Source organism: Chenopodium quinoa, unplaced genomic scaffold (assembly GCF_001683475.1).
Source record: "Chenopodium quinoa cultivar QQ74 unplaced genomic scaffold, ASM168347v1, whole genome shotgun sequence".
NCBI classification, from domain to species: Eukaryota; Viridiplantae; Streptophyta; class Magnoliopsida; order Caryophyllales; family Amaranthaceae; genus Chenopodium; species Chenopodium quinoa.
This window is the reverse complement of record NW_018743920.1, coordinates 2,383,314-2,396,206: the sequence shown is the minus strand read 5'-3', so window position 1 is coordinate 2,396,206 and position 12,893 is coordinate 2,383,314. Positions and strand designations below refer to the sequence as shown.

At 32.0% G+C, this 12,893-nt stretch overlaps 3 protein-coding genes across 3 annotated transcripts; 1 reads left to right on the top strand and 2 right to left on the bottom strand.

Moving 5' to 3' along the window:
- Positions 1-1,067: 1,067 nt before the first annotated feature.
- LOC110687880 (CBBY-like protein) lies at positions 1,068-4,718 on the top strand. The gene is made up of 8 exons (XM_021864523.1): positions 1,068-1,448; positions 2,003-2,073; positions 2,557-2,715; positions 3,342-3,408; positions 3,705-3,800; positions 4,033-4,079; positions 4,206-4,286; positions 4,392-4,718. Exons 1-8 carry the CDS (start codon positions 1,134-1,136, stop codon positions 4,513-4,515), a joined length of 960 nt encoding a protein of 319 aa, XP_021720215.1. The 5' UTR covers positions 1,068-1,133; the 3' UTR covers positions 4,516-4,718.
- Positions 4,719-5,185: 467 nt separating this feature from the next.
- LOC110687598 lies at positions 5,186-7,169 on the bottom strand. The gene has a single exon (XM_021864237.1). The coding sequence runs from the start codon at positions 6,859-6,861 to the stop codon at positions 6,157-6,159; it is 705 nt and encodes a 234-aa protein (XP_021719929.1). The 5' UTR covers positions 6,862-7,169; the 3' UTR covers positions 5,186-6,156.
- Positions 7,170-11,664: 4,495 nt separating this feature from the next.
- LOC110687597 (photosystem II core complex proteins psbY, chloroplastic-like) lies at positions 11,665-12,828 on the bottom strand. Its single transcript, XM_021864236.1, has one exon. It carries the CDS (start codon positions 12,353-12,355, stop codon positions 11,780-11,782), a length of 576 nt encoding a protein of 191 aa, XP_021719928.1. The 5' UTR covers positions 12,356-12,828; the 3' UTR covers positions 11,665-11,779.
- Between the last annotated feature and the right edge of the window lie 65 nt (positions 12,829-12,893).

Sequence of the window (12,893 nt, the reverse complement as noted above, 5' to 3'; positions counted from 1 at the left end):
TGCCAAATATTAATATTGTAATTCATGCACAATCCATATTACACCAACGCGCTTCTCATGTCTTGTTATGTCATACTTGTAATGGAATTAGGTTAATTCAAACTTTTTTGTGTTGTGCCTAAGTATATGAAATATAGGTCTTATTTGGTTGAGAATATAAAATAGGGAAAATAGAAATTCATGGGAGTTAATATCTTGGATAGCTGTTTGGTTGACATACAAAAGGAAAAATAGAAGATTTCAAACATGGGAAACCAAACCTCTTCTTGATCAATCAAATTTCATGGGAATTTTAAATTCCCCACATTGCTAACCAAATATGTTTAGGAAATTCCTAGAAATTTTATTAGGGAAATAACTTTCCATGAAAAGCAATTTCCTACCGAAATTTAATTCCCATGCTAACCAAACAAGGTCATTGTTTTTATTAAACAATAGAAAAATCCAAATTTGAGGTTCATTATGTGCAATCAAATTCAACTAACTTAGGTATTTGGTTGGCTAAATTCTTTTTTTTGGGCATTCAAAATTCCCACGAATTTCATTTTTAACTTCTTGTTTGGTTGATACAAAAAAAGTGAAAATGGGGGCAATGACAATTCATGGGAAGTTTTGGTTTTCCACAAAATATGAGAATTTTACTTACCTTAACACCCCCCCCCCCCAAATTAGTAAGTTTCCTATGGGAATTTACTTCCTCCATTTTTATAATCAAACAAATTTGTTGAATTCCTACTATTTTGATGATGAAATTTAATTCCTACAAATTGAAATTTCATGAGAATTTACACTTCCTTAATAAACCAAACGACTTTTAGATGTAAACCACTTTGGTCGTAATCTATTTGAATTATCATAATTAATCCAAATAAGTCAAATTAAGTTCAACAAAACATTTATTAGGCAACAAAAACATAGTGCAAATCAAATCATAACTTTGCAAATCAAATCAACAACCTCAATTGCAAATCAAAATGAGAGGCCAAGCTAATTTCCCTTCGAATCTCCAAGGTAGGACCATTGTATTGCACCATAAAGAGTGGCTGGTGACAGATAAAGCAATCCATAATTCCTCCTAATTTTAGTACTAGAGGAGAGAGAAAATCACACAACCACTCTCAAGTTTTTCTTTAATGGCTTCCTCAGTCATTTACTCACCATCAACAGCAGCTCCTTCATCTTCCCACACAAAATTGTTCAAAATTTGCAATATTAAGCAACAAAATGCAAAATTCATATCACCCTCTTCTTTCCTTGGTAAAAATTTAGCTATTTCTAATGATTTAAACACAAAAAAATTAAGGAGCATGAAAAAAAGATCTAGTCTTGTAAATTGCTCTGTTTCACCCCCTGCTCCTCCAGCAGCTCTTCTCTTTGATTGTGATGGTGTTCTTGTTGATACTGAAAGAGATGGTCATCGAGTTTCTTTCAATGATACTTTTACTGAAGTATGTTCTTCACATTTTTTACCTCTTTTTTTTTTTTTTTTTTTTTTTTTTTGTTAAAGTTTTTTGGGTTTTTATTTGCTCTTTTATGTATATATGATCAACATTTGGTTGTTCTTGAACATTTGATTATAATTTGCTAAATGTGTGAAGATTTTGTGACATGGGTATTTACTGGTCTGCTAATTATTATTTACAAATTCTTAAATGCATTCGGGTACATTAACAATGGTTGTATTTTTCGAGGTATACCCGGGTGCACAATAGAGGTTCAAATTTATCAAGTTATCAATGCTACCCGTATTTCCTTTTGTTTTTCATTCTAAGCTAGTGATTGATCATTTTCATGTATTCTAAATTAATTTGAAAGATAAAAGCCTTTTCAGATTGAATTTTGATAGGATTTTAGATGAAAATTTTGCCTAGTATCCCGAGTAGATTATGTTTTGGGAGAGGAGAAATGTTGAAATTTGGTGATATCTTATGGTTTTATGAGTTTATGCTTCAACATCTTCATGAATTCATTTCAGACTTTTGAAATTTGAATGAATGCACAGAGGGGACTGGGTGTATCTTGGGATGTGGATTTGTATGGTGAATTGCTCAAGATTGGAGGTGGAAAGGAAAGGTAATACTATCTTTTTTATCCTTGTGTCAAAAGCTACTTACTACATTTGTTCAAAAAAAAAAAAAAAAAAAAAAAAGCTACTTACTACAATTGTCACGTCGCCTTAACCCCTCGTAATTAAGTATATCATGTGATTTTACAACATTATCCTTATAGTAGTTGGGTCTCCCCAGCTTCCCGCCATACCACTTATTAGGAAATTTAATCAAGAATTTAAAAAAAATATTAGGAAAGGCGACAACTTTTTCATGTCATTCTAAAATGTTATATTGTGTACAAAGAATTTAATATTGATTTAGGAAAAGCAGTACATCATCCTAATATGGAGTATTGAGTGTCTTGATCTTTCTCCATCTCCTTTTCGGCGGCATTCTTTTCCACCATTTGAATATTGCTTACGTTTATGAAGTTATGAACACAACTGAATTACTTCTTACGCCTGAAGCATTTGTTGATTGTATAATCTTGTGCCTGCTTGTATAGGATGACTGCCTACTTCAACCAGGTGGGTTGGCCAGAAAAGGCTCCTTCAGGTGATGCAGAGAGAAAAGAATTTGTTGCTTCTTTGCACAAGAGAAAGACAGAGCTGTTTATGGCACTTATTGAGAAGAAGCTGTTGCCTCTTCGGCCAGGCGCTGCTAAGTATGTTAGTTGAGTTTATGCTTTTGTTAAGTGTTTGTTTTCATCTTAGTTTGGAAGTGATATTAAACAAATTCTGAGCAAACATTGGTGAAGGATTTACACATTGTTGGCAGCTTATACAATTTTCCTTAACATGGTAAAGAAGCAAATACAAATTGTGCTATGGCCTCCATGTACATATTGTATCTTCAAACATTGTCAGGATATAGTGCCTTTTTTTAAGGATGGAACTTCTTTCCGTTTAGCTAGATAATCCTCTTCATCAACTCATCATTATGGAGTGAAAGACCAAGTAGAACTAGCCTTTTCAGGTTTAGTCAACATGAGACTTTTAGGATTCGCCAACTAAACAAATCAAGTTTTCTGAATTCTTGTTCATAGTTAAGATGTACTTGTGTCATGTTTATAATTTTATCATGCCATTATACATCGTATTTGTTCAAGTCCACATTTTTGAAGATTATCTAGCCTTTGATGAGCGACAAAGGGCAATGATGTAGATAAAATCTGATCCCAAGACTTGGATAGCTCTTGACATTTGCACATTATTATTAGAAAGTACATCAATTCAGTTGTTTACTCTTCAGGTAAAAAGATCTGGAATGTTCTGTTCTCATGTTGTGCAGGCTGATTGATCAGGCTTTGGCAAAAGGAGTCAAGGTTGCCGTGTGCAGCACATCTAATGAAAAAGCGGTATGCTTTGTGTTTTTTATGCTAAAGTCAATAGCTGAAAACAATCTGAACGTTAATTATTAGAAGGCAGTATATCACTAGTTTTATAAATCTGAGCTATGATGCCCTAACTTGCCTAGGTTGCTAGATCAACATTCAAAACTCAAGAAATACAACCAACGAACAGTAATCAGTTGTATAACAGTTTGACTATATCAATTTACGCTTGAAACTACCAGCACCCCTTTCTATTCCTTATGAAAGACTTATGGAATCAGCTCGATGGATGCACTGAACAGTGAACATATTGGTTTCAGGTCTCTGCAATAGTTTCATGCTTGTTGGGTCCTGAGCGAGCAGAGAAGATGCAGATTTTTGCCGGAGATGTTGTCCCTCGAAAGAAGCCTGATCCAGTATAGTCTCTTTCCTCCTTTCCTTTATTTGATCTTCATATGAATAGTACAGAGTATACATTAGTATCATCAGGCCACTACTGCCACTAGCTCCTTTGTAATTTTGTATGTTCATTGTTTCACAAAGGACCGAAACAAACATATGCCCTCCAACTTAGTTATCTATATTTTCTTGTGTTTTCTTGTTGAGTAAAGCTATCAGTTTTCTTGTTGATTCTTTTCTTCTTAACAGGCCATTTATACACTAGCATCCACAACCCTCGGTGTTGACCCTGCAAGGTACTGGAGTAGTGATTTCATGCTTTTCTTTTGTAATAGCGAGAAATAAAGGCTGTAAGATGTTAAGCTGTGCTATAGATCAACAAAAATGTAGAGGAAATATTAATGTTATCTTAATGTTCACAGTTGCGTTGTGGTAGAGGACAGTGCCATTGGTCTTGCAGCCGCCAAAGCAGCTGGAATGAAGTGCATAGTGACCAAAAGCGGGTAAGTTGCTGCAGTCTTTAGACTGCATGTACAACATTCTGAATTTTGCATCAGATCATCAATTTTAAATTTATGATTATTACTGAATTTCTCTATCTGTTGCAGTTACACTGCCGAAGAAGACTTTGAGAACGCTGATGCAGTTTTTGATTGCATCGGAGATCCACCAGAGGAAAGATTTGACTTGGATTTTTGTGGGAGCCTTGTTGTAAAGCAGTATGCTAGTTAAACTGTTTATGAATTGAAGATGAGAGTTTGGTAATTTTCCAAAGCTTTTAATGAATGTGCAAGCTTTGAGCACTTGTATATCTCTATAAAACTTACTTTACTCCATATTTTATAGCAGTAAGATCACTGATTCTTTGTAAGAGTTAGCTCACTTCTCTTATGTAACAAGCTGTGAATTAAAATCTCATTTCATTGTTTTTTTTACAGTGAGCTCTTGTATTCAGAATTTCAGATACTACTTGTATCACTTATTGTAAAGAGCATATGTATAATAAGTGTGATTGAAGCACAACCAACTGTGGGTTTTGGTTGTGGCAAGAGATTGAGAGAAGAGAAGTTGATTTTATAAGGTAAGTATATGTATATGACGGATAAGATAATGGGAAGAATAAAGGCTTCGGCTTTCGCCGAGTAGTGGAGATATCCAAAACAAAAGATATGAGCAAGAAAATGGAAAGAACCAAGGTTAGTAGAGATTAGGCCCATCAAAATATACACAATTACCCAATTCAAAATACCTTGACTCAAGATCCAAACTCTATCTAAAATCATTGTTTATCCCTGACTTATACGAAGTACTAGAATTGACAATTAATGTTTATAATAATGAAATTTTTATTAAAATAAGCATATTGACAATAGAACCGAAAATGACCCAATCTAAACTGAATTGATTCAATCCAAATGACCTGATTGTCACCTCTAATAGAGATCAATTTTTTTTTTTTTCTTTAATCAATTATAACCAATAGAAGAGAAATGATGACCAAAATTAACCACTACACACAAGTACACAACCATTAGGGTACGTGATCAATGTTGGTAATGAGCATTTATTTTCTTTCCTTTCCCTTTTGAAGGGTACACTGTACACAAGATCTAGCACTGCACATCCATTTGAAGATGTTAACAAGTGGACCAACTCAATCTTCTTCATACAGTTGCTTCTGACATTCACAGAATCAGACCATTTACGGAGTTGGGCTTTTGCATTATTGGCACTTTTGCATTTGCCAAATTTGTGAGAAATCAACTTGCACTCCTATAGTACGTACTATGGATTTCTCTGCCGGAAAAGTGGCAATGAACTCGTTGACCAATATGACCACCGTTAGATATTTGGTTGATATACAAATTTTTTTATTTTTTCTAACAAATTGAGCGTTAAAAACATACACAAATTTACAATTGTTAGAGACATACTTACATAAATTAGAAAGAAAAAAAAAATCATATTGACTCATACCATAATATGTTCTACTCCTAACAATCATCTTAAAGCTCCACAATAACAATTTTAGATGTAAATGTATCTTTCTTTGTCCATTCAAATAACCAATTACTCGTAAACTATTGCATCCTGCATATCGTTTAGAAATAAGTTCCGTACAATTCTAATCTCATGACACCACAATAACGACATACAAACCGATACAAGTATATATTTCGTATCACTCACTCAATGTACGTCATAAACATCCTCATGCCGTATTCATATCAATAAAAAATCATCAATGATCAATAACCAATAATCATTCCTTCGGAATTTCAATTTTTTTTAATACACTAGATTTAATAAGTTTTTTTTTTTTTTTTTTTTTTTTTTTTAAACAGATTAAATAAAAGTATTAAAATCAACCAATCAATTAATTTCTTTGATTTTTCTAAAAACGACCTCAGTATCAAGCCCAAACCCATCAATACCCCTAACATAAACCACCTGAGAATGCTTAAACAACTTAACCAACGGATCAACACTAAACAAATCATTAGCAGAATACTTATCAGCCCGCTTAGATACCGCCACGTGTAACACACAAATCCCACCAACCTTCAACGTCCGTTCGATCTCCTTCACAAACTTCTCCGGAAAAAGCGCGTGATCAAACACATTCGAAAACTCAAAATCAAAAACCTCATCATCGAACGGCTGAGAATGAAAGTCCCCGAAAACAACCAACGGTGGGTACGGCACCAGATCGATTCCAACTGAGTCACTCACTCCAACTCGCTTTAACGCGGCAACTTCCTGCCCGACTCGTGCGCCAATGCAGAGGGCTTTGGATTGGTTGGAGAGAAGGTGGGAATTTTGAAGAGAGAGAAAGAAGAGAGAGAAGACGTGGATTTTGCGGGTCCAATCTCGGGTGAGCCAGATTTTGCGGAGTTTGGGGTTTAGGGTTTTGTGGAGTTGGTGGGTGAGGTAGGATTGGTAGGAGGTGTATTCGGGTCGGATAATGAGGTCGGTGGGTGTGGGTCGGCTTGAGGAGAGAGAGAGGAAGGTGAGGAGGAGGATGAGGAGAGGGAGAAGGAGGAGGAGTGGGAGTTTGGGGATGGTGGGAAGTTTCATGGTTGTGTTATGTGATTTGTTGCATGCAAGTGTAAAGGGGTTTATTTGTTTGGAATAGAATATTGGGTTAGTTGTTAATTTTATATGAGTGTTTGGGTTATTATTGTATGAATGGGACGTATTGAAGGGTGTCAGTGTGTGTTAAAGGGTATGATATATGTAGCCCTTAGGGCTATATTTTATTTTATTTTTCCTCTAAAAGTTAGAGTTAAATTTGTATATTTACCGATATATAATTTCAATTATTAATATCTGTAATTAGAGACTAGTCTAAATTATAAAAAAAATCAATTTATAAAAGTAGATATTATGACAAATCCAACAACATATTATATTATCATATTTATATACTTCGTAATATATAATGGTAAAAAAATTAAGTCAATGAAGACATATAAATAATGGAAGATTCCAACTCTAACTTATAAAAAAAACAAAGGAGTATATAAGCATTAAATATACTTTCTAAAATGGAATTAAGTTGGGAATTCATGAAAAAATTACGCGTAGATCGGTGGAATTAATGTTAATTTATCCTCAATATTTCCTTTTTTAAAATTCAATTCTTAGAACTATGTTTGTCATTTTCCAATCCATAACTAAATACGGAGTAGTTCTTATTTATATAGTAGTGTTATACGACCCTTTTCTAGGGGTGTCCATTATTCGGACTCCAGTCCGAAATCCAATCCAATCCAGTCAAAATAAGCTATTTGGATTGGACTTTTTTTAATTTGGATTGGATTTGGACTCAAATATTTTGAAATTCGGATTTTCGGATTGAATTGGATTCAAATTTTTTAAGTCCAAATAGTCCGAATTTATATATATATATATATATATATATATATATATATATATATATATAATAATAATAATAATAATAATAATAATAATAATAATAATAAGTGTTATTAATCACCTAATTACCTAAATCACCTAATTACCTAATTATTTATCAAGACATATTTTCTATATTTGTAGTGTTTGGAGACTTGGATTTATGATTTGTATTGTTACATTGTAAGTTAATTAAAGTTTGTTTTGTTTATTGGAGTTATGATTCTAATGAATTTCTTAGGAATTTTTTTTTTATTATTAATTCGGATTGAATCGGACTGGATTCAGCTATGAAATTTTAATTTGGATTGGATTGGATTGGAATTTGAAAACTTTGAATTTGAATTTGGACTATAAAATGAGAGTCCAATTATATTTCGGAATGGATTGGACTAGGCTTCAGTCCAATCCAAAGTCCGAACGGACACCCCTACCCTTTCCCCTCAATAATGCTATTAAATCATCCAAATTCAAAAATATGGTCTCTTTTATTATAGTATAAACCTTAAACCATTATTTCAAGGAGTGATTTACCAAGTGAATGAAAACTACTACTCCGTACTTCTACAAATACAGTATATCATAAAAATAAAATTCGTGAAACAGTGTCATGGACAATAGATTTATAAAAAAAGTGGTTGTATTTATGGAATTACAACTCTTCCAAATGTCATTAAGGGAATATGTTCGCATTATACGGAGTATTGAGTTATATTGACAAAAATAATCGATCATAGGGATAATTGCACATAGAATTATTGCGCTTATTTATTTTTTATTTTTTGTTTGGTTTGTGGGCTTAAGTTTAGCTTGACACGACTTTTCTTTGGCCTAGCTCATGTCTCCGTCCAATGTTGATAGTCTTATGTAAGTTTTATTATCATATACTGGAGCCATTTTTAAGTGGATAACTAGTTTTGTGTCCGGATGATGTTCGAATTATTGATAAATTTTAAGATAAATTTTTTGGTTTGAATGTTATATACGATTATATAATTTTTTTTTGATAATGCAATATATTTAGTCATACGATATCATATCGCTTATTTATATAATAGTGTACTTTTTGTAGTTTTGTTTGTAAAAAGATATCTATGATATTATTAACTTGATTTTTTTTTTTTTTGACATTGACTAAAGTTATTTTTACTGATTAAAACTTTTTTCTAGTATGTTTTCTATTATATTATAAATAAATTAAATATATTATAAATAGATCTTATTTCAAAGAATTTTTTAAAACGAATTTTATGATAAAAATAGAACATAAGATATTTATTAAAAGTTATGATTAATTTTGTATATATGAAATATTAGAAGTATATCGATAATAAAACTTTATACAACATTTTTATCTTAAAAAATCTATCCAAAATTCGCTTACTTAGCATTATATGGGTCACAATAATACCTATTTGTCGCCTACGTGACTCGACACTTGGCGAAAAACTTAAATGCTAAGAGTCACTATCTCGTGGCCTGACTGCGAGACCGACTTTATTTATTGGGCGATGCCAGATGGTTGATAAAAATTTTAGATAACATTTTTACTTGAATGTTAATATATACGATCATATAATCCGTTATGATAATGTATAGTAGGATATTTAGACATACGATATCATATGGCTTATATTTATATAATAGTGTACTTTTTGTATTTTTGTTTGTAAATAAATATCTATGTTATTATTGACTTGAAAAGAGCTTAAATTATTTTCACTGAAGTTAAAGTATTTTTACCAAACTAAAATTAAATTTACAGATTAAAACTTATTTTTACGGATTCTCTACTAATTTTTTTAAAATAAATTAAATAACAATGCATTTTGTATGCGGCTAGCCACACCATTTGGTTGGACAAAGTAACCCCTATAAAACTGACCGAGTAACCCTTGTAATACTAACTGGGTAACCTCTAACACTGACTAAGTAACCCCTATCTATAACACTAATTGAGTAACCACTATAACACTGACCAAGTAACCCTATAGCACTCACGAAGTAACTCTTATAATAGTTGGTGACATGGTTTGAACAACTACATATAAAAATTTGTGCTTAAATATATTATAAATGGGTCTTATTTTAAAGAACTTTTTAAAACGAATTTGATGATGGAAATAGTACTGAGTTATAGGATATTTATAACTCTTTTATCTTAAACATTTTAGCTTAAATGTTAAATACGATCATATAATCCCTTTTGATAATGTGAAATATTTAGACATACAATATCATATCGCTTATATTTATATAATAGTGTACTTTTTTTGTATTTTGTATTTATATAATAGTGTACTTTTTTTGTAGTTTTATTTGTAACTGGATATCTATGTTTATTATTAACTTAAAGTTTTTTTATTGCACTTAAATTATTACTGGTATTTCTAATGAAGTAGTATTTTTACCAAACTTTAAATTATTTTTTCTACTTAAAACTTGTTTTTACTGATTTTCTATTATTTTTTAAATATATTATAAATGGATCTCATTTTAAAGAATTTTTTAAAACGAATTTTATGTAGTACTGAGTTATAAGATATTTATATAAAGTTATGATTAATTTTGTATAGATGAAATATTAGAAATATATTGATAATAAAACACTATATAACATTTTTATCTTAAAAAAATCTATCCAAAATTCGCTTACTTAGCATCCTATTTGCCATATTAATACCTATTTGTCACTTACGTGACTCGACACTTGACGAAAAACTGGAATGCCAAGTGTCGTTGTCTCATGGCCTGGTTGTGAGACCGGCTTTATATATTAGTGATATGATTAGTAGGAAGTATTACATATTGAATATCTAATAAATTGAGATTCATTGAAATTGTGAAAAGTTGTGAGATTTTAAACAAAATATCAAAAAGAAACAATTCACTTTATACTTAAAAGATGGATCCATACTTAATTATCCAATTCTAATAATGACATGCTTATAGTTATGCAATTATTTGAAACTAATTTTCCAATTTGTCATGAATGGGCCTATTAAACCACCTTTGGAATTACATAATTTATTTCAATCTACTCATATAAAGTGGTTCCCAACAACTTAAAAGAGCAATGGTAACGACTAACGAATGGGCCCATAAATAAAAACACTAAAAATGGTAAGAAGAAAAGTGTACATGACATTTAAAGGCAATGCAAGGATTCTCTGATCTACTCGAGACTTTGAGAGATGAGAGGTGGGTTTAATCAGTTGCACGTATTTGTCACCTGAATTCTACCTTTTACCCTTTTTTTTTTCTAATTATTTATTTATTTATTATTACTATTATTATTATAAAAACCTACAAAGTCAAACGATTACAAGAAATTAGTGGGGAACCGAGATATAATATGGGCCCCCACCCCTCTAGCTATAGCGAACCCGGTCCTGTTGGAGATATTATTATTATTATTATTATTATTATTATTATTATTATTATTATTATTATTATTATTATTATTATTATTATTATTATTATTATTATTATTATTATTATTATTATTATTATTATTATTATTATTATTATTATTATTATTATTATTATTATTATTATTATCATTATGTGATTTGTAATTTTTGCTTATTCTTTGTGGTTCATGCTTTTATATCCCTTTAACATGGACTTTTGCATAATAATCGAACATAGTGTGTTATTCCCTTTGTTTCAAGAAAAAATAACACATTCTCTCTTTCATCCATTGTAGAATAATTTAAGATATTTATAGATAGAAAGGGACAAATATTATTAGAATTTTTACTAACTGTACTTTACATTAAACAACTCATTTTATGATCATCATTCAATATTTTCTTAAATTATGTGTCCAAAAGATATGTCGTTGGGTCATTCATTCCTAAACATTGGGAGGAATTGAATGAAGAAACCGTACACCTTTTATTGTACTTTGTATTTGTTATGTCATAGAATTTGGACCTCATACTTATGAAAGCTGCCTGATTTATTATTATGATGATATGAATATACTCCATGTAATTTCAGTCAAGGGAATTCTTTTTTTTGCTACATTTTGATATACATACATATACACTAATCCTATCAAAAGTTTAATTAATTAATCACTAGCACCACCCTTTTCCTCATACTTTGATTGCATGCTATTCAACATCACCACCTCTAAAGCCACAGCACCAGCGACGATCAACGCAAGCAGACCTTGACTACCACCCCCTGAAGCACCCTCACTTTCAGCAACTTCGCTTGCAGCCGAAGCACTAGGCACAATAACAGCACTTGATGCAGCAGCTAATAACCCGCCAAGTCCGAGTCCAACTATTGTCATTTTCTCGCTTCTCATTCTGTTGATCTGGTTCAATGCAGGCCCCAGGATGTTGAAGAGCACCCACCCTACAGCAGCTGCAACAGGCACCAGAAGGATAAGGCCTCGGTTATCTTCCTGAGGCGACTCGACTATTTGCTTTGCTGCTAAGGCTAAAGGGGAAGTAGCAAGGGGTGAAAAGACAGTACTAGCAACTGCCAAATTTTTAGCAAAAGACAATGATTTATCAGGGTTGTTAGACGGTTTTAATGACCGGGAAACAGGTAGCGAACCGGGTTTTGAACATGATGAGCTGATGATGAAGTGATACTTGGGGATGTGGATTGCAAGGGAGGATGTTGTTGCAGCCATGGAGTGAAGCGAAGATCGAGTGATTTTGAGTTATGTGAGGTTGAAGGAGCAAGTTACTTTTATGTAATGAGCAGGAGAATATTCGAGAGGATTGTAAGGGGGTGTTCTGTAGGATTCTAACCACTTTCCAGCAAGTTCTTTTTCATTTGTATGGACACTGATAAACTGTATGTAAAATGCAATCACATCCACAAATTGAAATGTGCAATAACAAAGTCACTGTCAAGAAAATTTATTTATGTACTAATCAATTTTTTTTTATTTTTTGCAGAATCAGTGGGATACAAGAGACTCATGTCCATACCTGTTTTTGGCAAGCTATCCTGTATCGAGACACATGAATAGCGAAATCAATAATTTGTAGTTCAAGATACTCGTAACTAGAGTTGGCAAGCTCTGACATGACACAACAACACGATCGAAACCGGCACGAAAAGAACACAGTTACTAAGAGAAATTACGAAATTGGCACGATACGACACGAAAAGAACACTACCTTTTAGATAAAGTGGTCAAATCATCATGCAATTATCCTACA

What these genes read in the sequence shown, in the direction of transcription:
- LOC110687597 (XM_021864236.1), bottom strand. Translation starts at nt 12,355, where the DNA reads ATGGCTGCAACAACATCCTCCCTTGCAATCCACATCCCCAAGTATCAC.
- LOC110687880 (XM_021864523.1), top strand. Translation starts at nt 1,134, where the DNA reads ATGGCTTCCTCAGTCATTTACTCACCATCAACAGCAGCTCCTTCATCT. An exon ending in CTTCGGCCAGGCGCTGCTAA is followed by an intron (nt 2,716 to 3,341) that starts GTATGTTAGTTG and finishes CATGTTGTGCAG; the next exon opens with GCTGATTGATCAGGCTTTGG. An exon ending in TGCATAGTGACCAAAAGCGG is followed by an intron (nt 4,287 to 4,391) that starts GTAAGTTGCTGC and finishes TATCTGTTGCAG; the next exon opens with TTACACTGCCGAAGAAGACT.
- LOC110687598 (XM_021864237.1), bottom strand. Translation starts at nt 6,861, where the DNA reads ATGAAACTTCCCACCATCCCCAAACTCCCACTCCTCCTCCTTCTCCCT.